Raw genomic sequence first — 14,170 nt, 5'->3', positions numbered from 1 at the left:
CTGAAGCCCACGCGCCTAGATCCTGTGCTCCACAATGAGAGAAGCCACTGCAATGAGAAGCCCGCGCACCGCAACGAAGAGTAGCCCCCGCTCTCAGCAACTAGAGAAAACCCACATGCAGCAGCGAAGGCCCAATGTAGCTAAAAATTAAATAAATGAATAAATAAATAAATTTATAAAAACAAACAAACAAAAGAAAAAAACAACAACTCTGCAAGACAGCTGCTGCCGAGTGTTCTAAAGCAAAGAGAGAAAGGTAAATTAACTACTCTTCAACATTCTTTCACTATTTAGACTCTCTGTTTTTACTGGATACAAAGCTAAAGTTACACAATTAGTTAAAATGATACTGGAGAAGATGGTGGCTGCACTGTCTTTGAATCTCCAGTTCTCACATAAAAACAAACAGGGCAGGACTTCCCTGGTGGCGCAGTTGTTAAGAATCTGCCTGCCAAGGCAGGGGACACGGTTGGAGCTCTGGTCTGGGAAGATCCCACATGCCGCAGAGCAAGTAAGCCTGTGAGCCACAACTACTGAGCCTGCACTCTAGAGCCCACAAGCCACAACTACTGAGCCCACATGACACAACTACGGAAGCCCGTGTGCCTAGAGCCTGTGGTCTGCAACGAGAAGCCACTGCAATGAGAAGCCTGCACACCTCAATGAAGAGTAGCCCCCACTCGCCGCAACTAGAGAAAGCCCACGCGCAGCAGTAACAAAGACCCAACCCAGCCAAAAATAAAAATAAATAAATAAAACAGGGCAACTAGGATGACAAAATAAAAAATCCACAAAGATCTATGACAAAACTTCGTGACAAGATATTTTCATGGTTTCCAAAATATGAGCAGGTAGGGACAAAACCTGTATGTATTAGGGGTGAAGGGGAGGGGGGGACTTGCTAGTCCTAAGAACAGATACTCCCTGGAAAGTATAATGGACCAATTTGAGAAAGTCAGCTGAAACTGGGAGAATTTCTGCACATTCAAGGGTAACTGTGAGACAGAGGTAAGGTGTGAAAGAGGCTGGAACATCCTGGGCCCACGTGAACCTTCAAAACTAACAAACCAATGATCCCTTGCCAGGACAAAGTGTCCCCACATTGAGGAGAAATTATTGGACCTAGAACCCAAACTGAGGATGCCAGGGATCCCAGAAACAAAGGAAAGAGATGACCCAGATAAAAGTGAGGGGAAAATCAACCAGAGCTCAGAAAGTGGGAGACCTTTATTTCTTCTAACAGCTTTATTGAGATATAATTTGTAGACTGTACCTTAAACACTATCAAAAATAAGAGAGGCAGGGCTTCCCTGGTGGCGCAGTGGTTGGGGGTCCGCCTGCCAACGCAGGGGACACGGGTTCGAGCCCTGGTCCGGGAAGATTCCACATGCCGCGGAGCAACTAAGCCCGTGCGCCACAACTACTGAGCCTGCGCTCTAGAGTCCGCGAGCCACAACAACTGAAGCCCGCGCGCCTAGAGCCCATGCTCCGCAACAAGAGAAGACACTGCAATCTGCACACCGCAACGAAGAGTACCCCTTGCTCGCCACAACTAGAGAAAGCCCGCACTCAGCAACGAAGACCCAAAGCAGCCAAAAATAAATAAATAAATTTATTTAAAAAAAAAAAAAAAAAAGAAGTAGAAACAAAGGACAAAGACTTTTCATAAATGAAGAATATATTGGAAGAAATACAAGACTGATTAAACACAACAGATGATGCCTTAATTTTGAAAATTTTGAAAACTGAAATAAAGAAAAAGATAAAAAAAGATTTGAGATAAAGAGACAAAGGATAGAGGAAAAAAGAGCCAACATACATATAACAAGAGTCCCTAAAGAAAAAAACCAAAGCAATCAGACAAACCAAATATCAATAAATTAGGATTCAAGAAAATTTTGCTGAAATTAAAAAATACATATATTTGAAACTACAAGTTGTGTACACTGTGTACTCAGAAGAACACCACCAAAATATATTCTAGTAAAACTACTGATTTTTAAAGAAAAAGGAAAAAAGCTTTTGTATTCAGGCAAAAAACCAAATCACTTATAAGGTGAAAAAAAAAATCAGATTGGCATCAGACTTTTTATTACAGTATGCTTTATTCCAATGGAAAAACATATTTAATATACTGAAGGAAAGAAAATGTGAACCAAGAATGTTATATCCATCCAAAATTATTTTTAAGGTATAAAGTTACAAACAAGCTATTATCAATAGTGAATATTGTTTCCATGAGCCCTTCCTTGGGAATCTTCTAGATAACAAGTGACAGACAACAACAAAAAAAAAACTGGAGAGACATTGACACAGGGACCAAGGGTGTTATTATCAATGAATGTTAACATCACAAAAAGAGAAAGAACTACACATTATATACCTCCTGATGGAAGTGCACCACTGCCTATGAAATAATTTTGCCACAAACAAACAAACCTGAATTTATAGGAAATACAGAAAACAGAAGAGCATGTTAAATGATATCACAGGGAAGCAATACTCTAGATTATGAAAACTTGGTTTCTTAAACAATAATAAAAAGAACTACAAGAAAAAAACAGATGGAAGAATCCATATACTGAAGAGACTTAATGAAATCACACAACACAAGACTCTTATTTGGGGCTTCCCTGGTGGCTCAGTGATTAAGAATCCACCTGCCAATGCAGGGGACACAAGTTCGAGCCCTGATCCGGGAAGATCCCACGTGCCACGGAGCAACTAAGCCCGTGCGCCACAACTACTGAGACTGCGCTCTAGAGCCCGCAAGCCACAGCTACTGAGCCCGCACGCCACAGCTACTGAAGACCACACGCCTAGAGTCTGTGCTCCACAATAAGAGAAGCCACCACAATGAGAAGCCCGCACACCGCAATGAAGAGTAGCCCCCGCTCGCCGCAACTAAAGACTGCACACAGCAACGGAGACCCAACACAGTCAAATAAAATTAATTAATAAAAAAAAAAAAGACTCTTATTTGGATCCAGGTTCCAAATAACAAACTACAGAAAACAGAGCATGTATGAGGCAATTGAGAATCTGAAGACTAATTTATATTTGAAGATTTTAATTACTATTAATTTTTTAGATGTCATAACAGTATTGTGAGTGGTTTTGTTTGTTTTTTTAATTTATTTATTATTCACTTTTGGTTGCATTGGGTCTTCGTTGCTGTGCGCGGGCTTTCTCTAGTTGCGGCAAGCGGGGCTACTCTTTGCTGCGGTGCGCGGGCCTCTCACTGCAGTGGACTCTCCTGTTGTGGAGCATTGGCTCTAGATGCACGGGCCTCAGTAGCTGTGGCACGCAGGCCCAGCAGCTGTGGCTCGCGGACCCTAGAGCGCAGGCTCAGCAGCTGTGGCGCACGGGCTTAGTTGCTCCACGGCATGTGGGATCTTCCCGAACCAGGGCTTGAACCCTTGTACCCTGCACTGGCAGGCAGGTTCCCAACCATTGCGCCACCAGGAAAGCCCGTACTGTGAGTTTTTAAAAAAATAACCCTTTCCTGGCCTTCCCTGGCAGTCCAGTGGTTAAGACCCCGCGCTTCCACTACAGGGGGGCACGGGTTCAAACCCTGGCTGGGGAACCAAGATCCCACATGCCACATGGTGCAGCCAAAAGAATAAATTAAAAAAAACAATAATAATGCTTTTCCATTAGAGATACGTACCCAAATATTTATGGGCATAATAACATGTTATCTAAGGTTTGCTTCAGAATAATTTCAGAAGCAAGAAATGAGTGGGCATTTGGATGAAATAAGATAATTGTTGCAGCTGGAAAAAGAACACATCATTGCACTGTCAACTTCTGTGTATGTCTTGTATAAGTTTGAAATTTTCTACTATAAAAAGTTAACAGCAAAAAACACATGGATTTAGTGTTCTGATCCATTCAGTCAATAAACATTTGCGATTCTTCTTATACACAACTCTAAAATATTACCCACAGAAACTCATTTTGTTTCACTCTTTGTATTTTCAAGATCACATTTGCAAAGTTTTAAGAAAATTTCTGATGAAAACGGATAGAATTCTAACCTGACTTAACAGATCATGAGAGGCTGGCTATAAATTCTTTCTGAATGAGACTCAATTCCAAGAATGACTATCAAACCTAGTCCACAAAGGACATGATTTTTTTTTTTTTTTTTTTTTTGCAGTACGCGGGCCTCTCACTGTTGTGGCCTCTCCCGTTGCGGAGCACAGGCTCTGGATGCACAGGCTCAGCGGCCATGGCTCACGGGCCCAGCCGCTCCGCGGCATGTGGGATCTTCCCGGACCAGGGCACAAACACGTGTCCCCTGCATCGGCAGGCGGACTCTCAACCACTGCGCCACCAGGGAAGCCCCATGATTTTTTTTTTGCTCAGTGACTCATACCTATAATCTCAATTAGAGAAAGCATGAAAAAAGACTTACCTGTTTTATGTGTGGATTCATGGCCATTTCAGTTACATTCTTTTTGGTCTCACAGAAGATAATAGCCCTCCCTTCAGACCCACTGTAGACTTGAAGGACATCTCCAATAACTGCTGGCCTCTGAGACCAATGGCACTGGATGGCCAGATGCTTTGAAGAAAGAAAATATCAAATATCTGCTTCATTAAAATTATTGAAAAAGATTTCTCTTGTACATTGTTTTTTCTATTTGTTCAAGAATTGGCCTTCCTGGAAGACAATAAGACAACGATTCTCCCCAACCCCATTTGAAAACAGCAATCAGTAGGTGAAAGGATAAGCAAATTGTAGTGTACTTATACAGTGGAATACTGTTCAGTGATTAAAAGGAACCAACTACTGATCCATGCGACAATATGGATGAATCTCAAAACATATGCTGGGTGAATGAAGGCTTACAGAAAAAGAGTATACACAATATGATTCCATTTGTCTGAAGCTCTAAACCAGGCAAAACTAATCTATAATCTATGATGCAAAAAAAGCAGAACAGTAGTTGCCCCTGAACGGGGACTGGGCAGGGGCACGGGTGAACTTTCTGGGATCATGGTAATATTCTTTGTTTTGATAGGGGTTTGGGTTACACAGGTGTATGAATTTGTCAAAACGAAGCAAATGTACGCTTAAAATTTTGCATTCTGTTGTATGTAAATCTTATCTCAAAAACTGTAAATATTAGGTGGATGAACCTTGAAAACATTATGCTACACAAAAGAAGCCCGGCACAAAAAAGCCACATGTTGTAATGATTACATTTATATGAAATAACGAGAAGAGGTAAATCCATCGAGATAGAAAGCAGATTGATGGTTGCCAGGGGCTAGGAGAAGGGGGGAATAGGGAGTAAATGCTTAATAGTTACAGGATTTCCTTTTCGGGTAACGAAGCGTTTTGAAGTAGATAGAAGCAATGGTTGTATAACACTGTGAATGTACTAAATGACACTGAATGATACACTTCAAAGTGGTTAATTTTAGTTATGTGAACTTTATTTCAATAAAAAAATTGTAAATATTGAACTCTAGCTAAAGATATGCAAACTAAAATACTTATGGGGAATTATACTGATTTCTGCAATTTGAAATAAATAAAAAAATAAGATGGATATAGGGATGAGTAGATATGCAATAAAGCAAATATAGCAAAATATTAATGGCAGAATCTAGCTGGTGGGTATATGCGTGTTCACTGTAAAATTCTCTCAACTTTTCAGCCTGTTTGAAACCTTCATGATAAAATGTTGGGGAAAAAATACACTGTAACATTTTAAGTCTGTGCATTTTAACATATTAATCTCAATAACATTGTTTAAAACAATTAATTACATAACACAGGGAAAAAAGAGATAAGCACAAAGAAGAAACTAAGAATCATTTGTACCAGGTATGTCAAAGTCTTGCTTCTTCCTCCCTACCTCTCAAAACTAAAAATAAAAAAGATCCTGAATCTGATCAAGCCCCACAATCTACCATCAACTCACAGGAAAATGAAAGCAGAGGAACATGTTAACTAACACCACAGGGCTGCAAATCAGCAAAACTGAGACTATGGGAAACTTGTAAGACAAATGATCGGTTCTTTTCAATAAAAAACTGCAAAGAAAAAAATGGACAGAGGGACCTGTATTTTAAAGGATTTAACAGAGGAATGGATAAAGAAGATGTGGAGTATACATACAATGGAATATTACTCAGCCATCAATAAGAAAATGAAACCTTGCCATTTTCGACTACATGGATGAATCTAGAAAGTAAGTCAGACAGAGAGACAAATACTGTATGATCTCACTTATATGTGGAATCCTAAAAAACAAAACAAAACAAAATGAAAACAGACACACAGATACAGAGCACAAAATGGTGGTTGCCAAAGTGCGGGCAGGGGAGATGGGGACCCGAAACAGGTAAAGGGGATTGACAGGTACAAACTTCTAGCCACGGGGATGCAATATACAGCATAAGGAATACGGTCAAAAATATTGCAGCAGGGGCTTCCCTGGTGGCGCAGTGGTTGAGAGTCCGCCTGCTGATGCAGGGGACACAGGTTCGTGCCCCAGTCCGGGAAGATCCCACATGCCACGGAGCAGCTGGGCCCGTGAGCCGTGGCTGCTGAGCCTGCGCGTCCAGAGCCTGTGCTCCGCAACGGGAGAGGCCACAACGGTGAGAGGCCCACGTACCGCAAAAAAAAAAAAAAAAAAAAAAAAAATATTGCAACAACTTTGTATGGGAACAGATGGTTATTAGACTTATTGTGGTGATCGTTTCACAATATATGCAAATATCAAATCACTATGCAGTACACCTGAAACTAACAAAATAGTGTACGTCAACTATATTTCAATTAAAAAAAAAAGATGGTGAATAAACGTTCAACACATGGATAAAAAAAGACTTAAGACATATAGATTAGTAGCAATATAAGGATCTTACTTGAATCCATATTCAAACAACCTATTTACAAAAAAAAGACAACTAGGGTAATGTGAACACTAGATATTTAAAGATATTAAAAAATTGGGTTTTTTTACTATGATGGTAACTGTGGTTTTTTGTTTGTTTGTTTTTAAAGAGCCCTTATTCTTTTAAAAAAATATATAATTATACAAAAATGAAATGATGACTGGACTGCTTCAAATGTAAGGATTAAAGAATGTATGGGGGTATAGAAAAGATCAGTGTTAAAGCCTGGTGATGGGTACATCAGATACTTCGTACTATTCAACTTTTGTACATGTTTGAAAGTGTCCTTAATAAACTTTTCTCTTTTCTTTTTTTAATTTATTTTGGCTGCACTAGGTCTTAGTTGCGGCATGCGGGATCTTCGTTGCGGCATGCGGGCTCTCAGTTGCTGCATGCATGCGGGATCTAGTTCTCCAACCAGGGGTCGAACCCAAGCCCCCTGCATTGGGAGTGCACAGTCTTACCCACCGGACTACCAAGGAAGTCCCATTAATAAACTTTTCTTCACTGATACATTTTATGTTCTTAATGTAAAACTTTCAGCCATTACAAAATATACAAAAAGCTTCCTTTGACCATCCCATACTATAAAAGTCCTCTTTCCCAGAAGTAAACATTATTATTAGTTTGATGTTCATCCTTCCCACCTAACTTTGTACATAAATACCTAAAGAATCCATTTAGGATTATTTGTGTATTTTTTAAAATAGTATGATTCAGTACTTATCATTTTATAATCTGGTTTTTATGAGTCAAATTCATTCTTTTTAACCATTTCATTGTATTCTTTTTTTTTTTTTTTTTTTTTTTTTTGGGTACGCGGGCCTCTCACTGCTGTGGCCTCTCCCGTTGCGGAGCACAGGCTCCGGACGCGCAGGCCCAGCGGCCATGGCTCACGGGCCCAGCCGCTCCGCGGCACGTGGGATCCTCCCGGACCGGGGCACGAACCTGCGTCCCCTGCAACGGCAGGTGGACTCTCAACCACTGCGCCACCAGGGAAGCCCATTTCATTGTATTTATAGATTATACTCTTGTTCACCTGGACTATTTTTATTTACATACACATATATGTACATCTGTCAAATGTAAAAGTGACATATATGGTACATACCTGTCAAAATAATGCAAATATTACCTTTAATTCTTTTTTTAAAAAAAATACTATAGGTTTAAATTTTCATGGAGTCAAAATTATAAACCTTTTCCTTTATGGTGCTTTCTTCTGTCTTCTGTCTTTATGTTTAGAAAAGCCTACCCTTTCCTCAAATCAAATAACTGTTGACCTACAATCTGCTGTAAATTATTTTATGGCTTTATTTTTTTAAATCTTTGGGAATATTTTTGGTATACGGTATGAAATGAGGATCTTTTTTCCACCTAAGCTTTAACGAATTGTCCCAACACCAGCAAATTGGGATGAATTACTTCGTTTTTCACATTCTACATACTTTAAGTCTGTCTCTATGGATGCCTGTATATCTCCTGTTAGGACTTGCCTGTTCACAAACTTTCTTCCCCCTATTTATTTTACTCTGCTCCTGAGTCTCAAACTATAGAAATACATAGGTATCTTATTGACTAAGGGCAAAAAAGAGATATTTGGCCTGAACTGGTACCCAAAACATAAGTTTAACTTCAACAAATTTCAAAATATCAACTAAAAGCTAAAATCTATCACACTGGAAAGCTACTTACTTCCACAGTAGTTGCAGCCTTTTGAGTCATTTTCCCAACAAGGTCAACCTGTTCATATCTGGATTTCATGTATTTTTTTGCAACTTTGTATACCCACTGTGGGCAAGTTGCAGAAAAAAGTAAAGTCTGAGGATTGTCTTCAGAATCTTAAATAAACAAAAAGAATTCAAATGCTTTCTTAATTTCTTAATATCCCACAATGTAGTCAGCTCTTAAAAATCCCCCCAAACTTCAAAGAAATAATGAAAAATTCAAAACTTGGGGTGAATTTTGAACATATAAACTTTACTGCAATTGTCAAAACTTTCTACTTTCAAAACTGAGGGAAAATATCAATATGAAGAAAACTGAACCTAGAAGGAAGATGAGAATTTAAGAAATAACAATGAGCAAAGAAATCAGTAAAATGAGTTAGTAAAACTACTTACTATAAAATAATACATGGAAGAAAGCAAAGAAAGCTAAGAAAATGGTTAAAGTATGCTATTGTACTTTCTTGTTCAGGAAGAAAACAGATACCAAATACCTTTAGTTTTGTTAGAACACTGGGGACAATGTATTAAAAATCATAAAATAAAAAATTCATAAGCTTTTAGATAAGAATTGCTAATGTGCTTATTTTGAATTAGGATATACCAGTTTTGTAGGATTCGTGGATAATATCTTCAACTTGTTCAGCAAAACCTAAATCTAACATTTGATCCACTTCATCCAGCACAACATGGCGCAGTTTAGAAAGATCTAATCGGCCGCTCTGCAGATGATCTTTGATACGACCAGGGGTCCCAACCAAGATGTCAATACCATTTCGAATATGATTAACTGTGAGAGGAGAGAAATATCAATAATATGTAAAAATTCAAATGTAGATTTTAGATTTGAGTAGCAAATAGATCTTTGTGCTACCATCAGACATGTTTACTCACTTTGGCTTTGATATGATGTTCCACCATAAAAACACGCCACACTGAGTTTCCTAGTTATATCTTTGAAGTCTTTGGCTACTTGGTTTGCCAGTTCCCTTGTAGGAGCCAAAACAAGTACCTGAGCAAAAGGTTTAAAAAACAAAAAGGTAAGTTTCTGTAGACCTCGAAGTTCAAACTGAGAAGACTATTTTTTAAGGTGCATTTAAAACTAGGAATCTCATCATTAATGTCACAGTATTTAAAGACAGAGCACAAATAACAAGAACAGCGTATGTTTATTATATCCTCCCTTACTTCCTTAAGGTCCCCTTTCAAAAGTCACTTTCTCAGTGAGGTTCCTAACCCTCTTTTCATATCCTCCCAACTGTGCTTAACTGTTTCTCCTTAGCACTTACACCATATAAAATATTTATATTCTACTGATTTGCTCATTGTCTCACCCACTAAAATGTAAGCTCCATGAAGACAGGGATTTACGTCAGTACTATTTATTATTTATGTCAGTACTGTTATTTATGTCATACTATTCAATATATTCCCTGAACTTCAAACAGTCCCTGGCACAGAATAGATACTCAAAAAATATTTGTTGAATGAGGGAATGAATGAATGCCCAATATGTGCCATTTTTTAAAAAGAAATATTTCAATTTATTTGTTAAGTAGAATATGAAACTGAATCTGTAGCTAGTACCAGAGAATGGACTTAACTGTTTGGTGTTTAATGAGAGCAGCTTCTTCTACACAGGATCCCAAGAGACTTACTGAAAAAGGGGCAAAGCCCCTTATTAAGCAAATAAAACTCATGTTTCAAACAGGTTATACAAAAATTGATTTACCTCTATTTCTCTTTTTTTGATATTTAGAAAGTGCAGATTTAACAAAAAGTAGCCATAAACTTTCTATGTACAATACCGATTATAATTCTGCAAACAACAATAGTGCTTTACGTGAATTATTTAATTTGATCCTCACAAAAACCCAATGAGGTGGCATTATTTTCCCAGTTTTACAAATGAGGAGCATGAGTCTTAGAGAAGTTGAGTCTTGCCCAAGATCAAGTAGCTAGAAGTGGTGGAGCTGGAATCTCCAGTAATGTCCTTCTAGCATAAAAGCTTTTTAAATGCAGTGTTGGGACTGTGTCCTATTTCTATTACTTTCAGACTTCCTAATTTCACCTAAGAAACAGAACTCTCTAAAAAAAGATTTGTCCTGTTCCAAGACCACTATTATTTAATTACATTCATATATGTGAATTTACTTTCACACTGTAATAATATTTAGAAGTCTCAAAGAACAAATTACTTTTAGCCACATATCTGTTCAAATTTTGATACTGATTCTTTTTCTTGGCCGCGCTGCGCGGCATGCAGGATCTTAGTTCCACAACCAGGGATGGAACCCGTGCCCGCTGCAGTGGAAGTGTGGAGTCCTAACCACTGGACTGCCAGGGAAGTCCCAATACTGATTCTTTTCTTCTTCACGTTTATGAACCTGAAAGTGAACATAGGTTCTAAAAGGGTCAAATTTTAGGCTAAAATTTCACTAGGTCCTCTCTGTTCTTTACTACTGATAAATTAAGACAGATCTCCAGTACTCCAACAACACAGGGAGTAGCAGTATCATTTCTACAATACTCTTAAAGTCAATCAGTAAAATAAATATTATTTACCGAATGACCAAATAAATAAATACCACTTCAGCAAAATTACTGTTTAAAAGCAAAGGTTAGAACTGAAAAAAGAGAAGAAAAAGGTCACTAAATATACTAACTGTAAATACTCCTAAAATCAGATATGCTGGCTTCACAATATACAGTTATCAAAGACATCTATGGATCCATACACACTACATTCATACGCAATAACTCACTTGAGTTTTACTTGAGATTTATCTTAAAAATCAAATTTTTGCTTTAGGACCCAAATTTTTACTTTATGCCCCAGGACTGACTAACTTTTCTATCTTTGGGGTACTTGAACTTAAGACCAGTATATCGTGGTTTGTTTGTTTGTTTTTTTGGTCACGCTGTGCAGCTTGCAGGATCTTAGTTCCCAGATTCAATCCCTGCTTGGAGATTGAACCCGGGCCACGGCAGTGAAAGCGCCGAGTCCTAACCACTGGACCACCAGGGCACTCCCAAGACCAGTATACTCTTTCTTTCTCTTTCCATTAATGTTTAAACCTTTTACTCCCTATAATGGTTACCTTTGGTGAGCGGCTTTTTTTAATTGTCTCTTGATTTCTTTGAAGTCTTTCAATCAAGGGGATGGCAAAAGAGAATGTCTTTCCTGTTCCTGTCCGCGCTTGAGCAATTAAATCTTTTCCTTCATATACAGGACCAAAAGTCTTAACTTGAATAGGAAAGAGATATGTTACCCCTCGACCTGTAAAATGAGATTTCATTGAAATATTTACTTAAGGCCAGCAATAGGAAAAACTACATTTATTTGAAAATAACATTCCTGATTCATCAACATGTGCCTAAAGATACATCACCTAACAACATTTACAGTTATTCCTACCCCAAAGAGGAATTATTTAAAAATTGGTCTGAGGGAATTCCCTGGTGGCACAGTGGTTAAGAATCTGCCTGCCAATGCAGGGGACACGGGTTCGAGCCCTGGTCCAGGAAGACCCCACATGCCGCAGAGCAACTAAGCCCATGAGCCACAACTACTGAGCCTGAGCTCTAGAGCCCGTGAGCTACAACTACTGAATCCTGCGCGCCTAGAGCCTGTGCTCCGCAACAAGAGAAGCCACCGCAATGAGAAGCCTGCTCACCGCACTAGAGAAAGCCGGAGTGTAGCAATGAAGACCCAACGCAGACAAAAATAAATAAATAAAATAAATTAAAAAAAAAAATTCATTGTACCTTTCAGAAGCTTTATAGTCTCTTCAGAAATAGGGAAATTGGAGAAGGCTCCTTCTTTCTGTTCACGTGTTAGGGTCTGTCAAAATGAAATCGAAGACCTAACTGATATAGTTCATATCCGACCAGGTATTTAGAATCTTTCACTCATTTACTGCTTTTAGCTCTACTAAATGAACTAACAAACCAACTTTAGTTAGTATTTGCAAAAACTGTATAGATTAACTTACAAGATAAATTAGTGGGAAATTCTTTTAATTTCAAAACTATCTCTTTAAATAACAAGCTTAATACACTTTCCCATAATACATTTAAAAATGATTAATTCACACATAAAACTCTTTAGAAATACATTTACTACATAGATCAAAATATAATTCCACTTGGCTGAAGATATTATGAAAGAGGTATTCAATAATCTAAATCATATTCACAGATATAGATAATATTAATTACGAAGATTAACACAAGCCTATAAAACCGCCCCAAAAGAAGCTAAGCAATGAGGAAAGTAAATTGTTGCTAAAACTAAAAGTTAAATAAGTTGTTCTATGAATCTAAAAAGCATTTTTTATGTCATTAATACAAGGAAAAGTTCCTGTAAGCTTGAAAATTTCTCAAACATATATAGAGGTTAGCATGACATTGTCATTTAACATCTATTGAAAACTTTGTGTACTAGTCAATGCATATATAGAACAAAGACAATACATCTACTTAAAAACTTTATTACTGGTTGTTTAAAGAAGGTAGTTCCAAAACCACACACCATAACAAGTTTCAAACTAAGACCAGATAAAAGACATAACATCAAATTCAAATTTAATCCATTTAAGCAAACCTCAATGTTATCTTTTTAAGATTAAAAGAAAAAAATTTGATTAGAGAAGTACACATTTTCATTGCAGAAATTTTAGAAACCATATTAAAAGAAAGAAATTGTAAAATTATCTACAATCCAATCAGCTAAAGACACATTTGAAACACACTCCTCTATGCACATATACATTTTTAAATGAAATAAAATCATATGTATATACTACTTTGTAATCATTTTTTTCATTTAACAAGATAGACTGAATACCTTTCTAACATATCTATGCCCTTTAAGATCAATGCATTCTATTACATAGGTATAGCATATTTTATCAAACCAATGGCCTACTATCAGACATTTAGGATGTTTAAATTTTTCGCTGTTACCAACATCACTGTGATAAGATACTGATTCATACATCTCTGTACACCTCGTGATAATCTCCTTAGGAGAATAAATTCCTAGAAGTAGAACTCCTGAACCCTAACATAATCTAAACAAAATAATAAACAGTTAAGCTTATTACAATACAGAGCACTATAGCAGGCAAAATCCCAACAGAGCAAGAAGTACACTCTGCTGCTCAGCAATACAGATTTGTAGGGCCTTATTTAGAACAACTCTCTAACATATATGCTTCCTGACAAATAGCAAACTCACAAATAAAAAAACACCATATTGTAAAGCAAGGAGTCAACATTTTTTCTCAAAGCTCCCCAAAGATTACACATTAAATTAAGCTCAAATGTATTTAAATTAACAGCAACTATCAGATTTTTTAAATGTAAAGATTATTAAATACCAAGAGTTATTAAGATTAAAGTTCTTTTTTGTTTAAGAGCTGAGTAATTTAATGACAATTTGTAATGCCCAGATAAACCTATGAACTCTGCTAGAGGAAAAGTGCAAAAACAGGGCTTCCCTGGTGGCGCAGAGGTTGAAA

General features: G+C 37.5%; 1 protein-coding gene across 1 annotated transcript in view; it reads right to left on the bottom strand.

The window, feature by feature from the left end:
• Window positions 1-14,170, bottom strand: part of DDX50 (DExD-box helicase 50) — a 32,787-nt gene that overhangs the window by 13,830 nt on the left and 4,787 nt on the right. Inside the window, exons 3-8 of the mRNA XM_029201048.1 lie at window positions 12,414-12,489; window positions 11,747-11,925; window positions 9,540-9,657; window positions 9,250-9,435; window positions 8,614-8,759; window positions 4,421-4,570 (exon numbers count right to left, since the gene is read on the bottom strand). Of these exons, the coding sequence (XP_029056881.1) occupies window positions 4,421-4,570; window positions 8,614-8,759; window positions 9,250-9,435; window positions 9,540-9,657; window positions 11,747-11,925; window positions 12,414-12,489 (855 nt within the window). The remainder of the gene's footprint in view (window positions 1-4,420; window positions 4,571-8,613; window positions 8,760-9,249; window positions 9,436-9,539; window positions 9,658-11,746; window positions 11,926-12,413; window positions 12,490-14,170) is intronic.

Source organism: Monodon monoceros, unplaced genomic scaffold (genome assembly GCF_005190385.1).
Source record: "Monodon monoceros isolate NGI ecotype Baffin Bay Population unplaced genomic scaffold, NGI_Narwhal_1 Super_Scaffold_4, whole genome shotgun sequence".
NCBI classification, from domain to species: domain Eukaryota; kingdom Metazoa; phylum Chordata; class Mammalia; order Artiodactyla; family Monodontidae; genus Monodon; species Monodon monoceros.
The sequence above is the reverse complement of the archived record's forward strand: the minus strand, read 5'-3'. Positions and strand labels throughout refer to the sequence as shown.